The following is a 1,801-nucleotide window of genomic DNA, read 5'->3' on the forward strand; positions in this document are numbered from 1 at the left end:
CCCGAGCTCGCCGCCCTCCCGGGTCACCCGCTCCCCGGCCCCAGCCCGGCGGTGCTGCTCAGGGGGACACACGGAATAGCAGAGGGGCCCGGGAGCCGCCGGGCTCCTCGTGCCCTGCCCGCCTTTGGAGTGGAGCTGCCAGCCGTGGCGGGGCGGGTGGTCTCGGGCTCCCACGCTGCCCCCGGCTTTGGCTGTGGCGGGAAAGCTCTGTTGGTGACCAGGTGACAGGGACAGGGTGACAGGGATGCCGCCCCACGAGCAATAAAGGCCATTTGGGGGCGGAACAGCAGCTGGTTGTCTGTCCTGTGCCACCACATTTTCCACGGGGCAATACTCCGTCACTCGGGATTTACCCTGAAAGATCCAGCCGTATTCGAAGACTAGCCCAGSCCTCTTAATTGCCACATAATGATGTCACAGCCCTTAGGAAGTTCCCCATTGGCACCAAAGGGGATCCGGTTCTTGTGCAGGTTGAAGTTTCCTTGCTTGATTTTTTATCTCGGAGCTGGAACCCAAAGCAGAAAGAGAAAACCCTCTGTGATGACCAGGCTCACGACAAGAGCCTTCCCTCGAGCGGGAGAGGTGCCAGAGGTCCCCGCGCTGCTCGCTGTCCCTCTGCATTCCTCTATTCCAGTAGCGCGTGCCCAGCTGCACAAAGTCCCTCCGCAGCTCTGCAGGGGCTGGATCTGCCGCGGCTGCTTTGCTGCGGTGGGAGCCAGCGCGGGGTCGGGGGGAAGCGGAGAGCAGCCGGAGGCCGAGGCTGATAACCCGGGGCAGTGCGGAGGACCGCGCGGCGCTGAAGGCTTTAGCAGAGCCCAGGCTGCCCAAACAGCCCTTCTTCTGCCGGGAGGTGATTCTCGGGGGGGATCAGAAGCTCCTGTGTGCAAGGAAGGGGCACGGCAGGGGCAGCTGCCTGGGGAAGAGCCTCGCGGTGGCCTGGTCGCTGTCCCTGGCAAAGGGGTGGTGGCAGCGCCGGGGCAGAGCCCCGGGGTCAGGCCAAGGTAGACCAGGGCAGGCAGCAGAAGCGCGGCCATGGACACGGACACGGACACGGACACGGCCACGGACACGGACACGGACACGGACACGGACACGGACATGGACACGGCCATGGACACAGACACGGCCATGGACACGGACATGGCCATGGACACGGACACGGCCACGGACACGGCCATGGACACGGCCATGGACACGGACACGGCCATGGACACGGACATGGCCATGGACACGGCCATGGACACGGCCATGGACACGGACATGGACACGGACATGGCCATGGACACGGACATGGCCATGGACACGGACACGGCCACGGACACGGCCATGGACACGGACACGGACATGGCCATGGACACGGCCATGGACACGGCTGTGGACAGGGACCCCGGCACGGGTACACGCGGCGGTGGCAACGCCTCCCAGCGACCACATTTGCATAGAGGCGGGGCCTCATGGACATTTGCATAGAGGCAGGGCGGGGCCCACGCAAATATTTGCGTAGAGGGGAGGTGATTCGGTGCTCATTTGCATAGAGGTGGGGCGGGGCTATGTCTTCATTTGCATAGGGAAGAGGCGTGTCATCTGGGCTCTTTTGCATGGGGCGGGACCACGGTGATATTTGCATGCGAGGCGAGAGGAAGTTGCAGGGTGGGGCTTTGGTGTTCTCGCGAGAACGCCGGCTCGTGGGGGGCGGCACGGAGGCGGAGCTCCGGTCTTCTCGCGAGAACGCCGAGGGGGCGGGGCGCCGCTCTCGCGAGAGGCGGCGGAGCAGGGCGGAGCGGAGGCGGCCATGGCCGCG

At 65.2% G+C, this 1,801-nt stretch overlaps 2 protein-coding genes across 2 annotated transcripts in view; one reads left to right on the forward strand and one right to left on the reverse strand.

Moving 5' to 3' along the window:
- ZBTB48 (zinc finger and BTB domain containing 48) overlaps nt 1-439 on the reverse strand; it is a 5,618-nt gene extending 5,179 nt beyond the window's left edge. Inside the window, exon 1 of the mRNA XM_026051089.1 lies at nt 419-439. Coding sequence (XP_025906874.1) covers nt 419-439 — 21 coding nt within the window. The remainder of the gene's footprint in view (nt 1-418) is intronic.
- A 593-nt stretch (nt 440-1,032) lies between these two features.
- NOL9 (nucleolar protein 9) overlaps nt 1,033-1,801 on the forward strand; it is a 5,839-nt gene continuing 5,070 nt past the window's right edge. Inside the window, exon 1 of the mRNA XM_026051090.1 lies at nt 1,033-1,374. Within this exon, the coding sequence (XP_025906875.1) occupies nt 1,033-1,374 (342 nt within the window). The remainder of the gene's footprint in view (nt 1,375-1,801) is intronic.

Source organism: Nothoprocta perdicaria, unplaced genomic scaffold (assembly GCF_003342845.1).
Source record: "Nothoprocta perdicaria isolate Ctin4 unplaced genomic scaffold, notPer1 scaffold_72, whole genome shotgun sequence".
NCBI classification, from domain to species: Eukaryota; Metazoa; Chordata; class Aves; order Tinamiformes; family Tinamidae; genus Nothoprocta; species Nothoprocta perdicaria.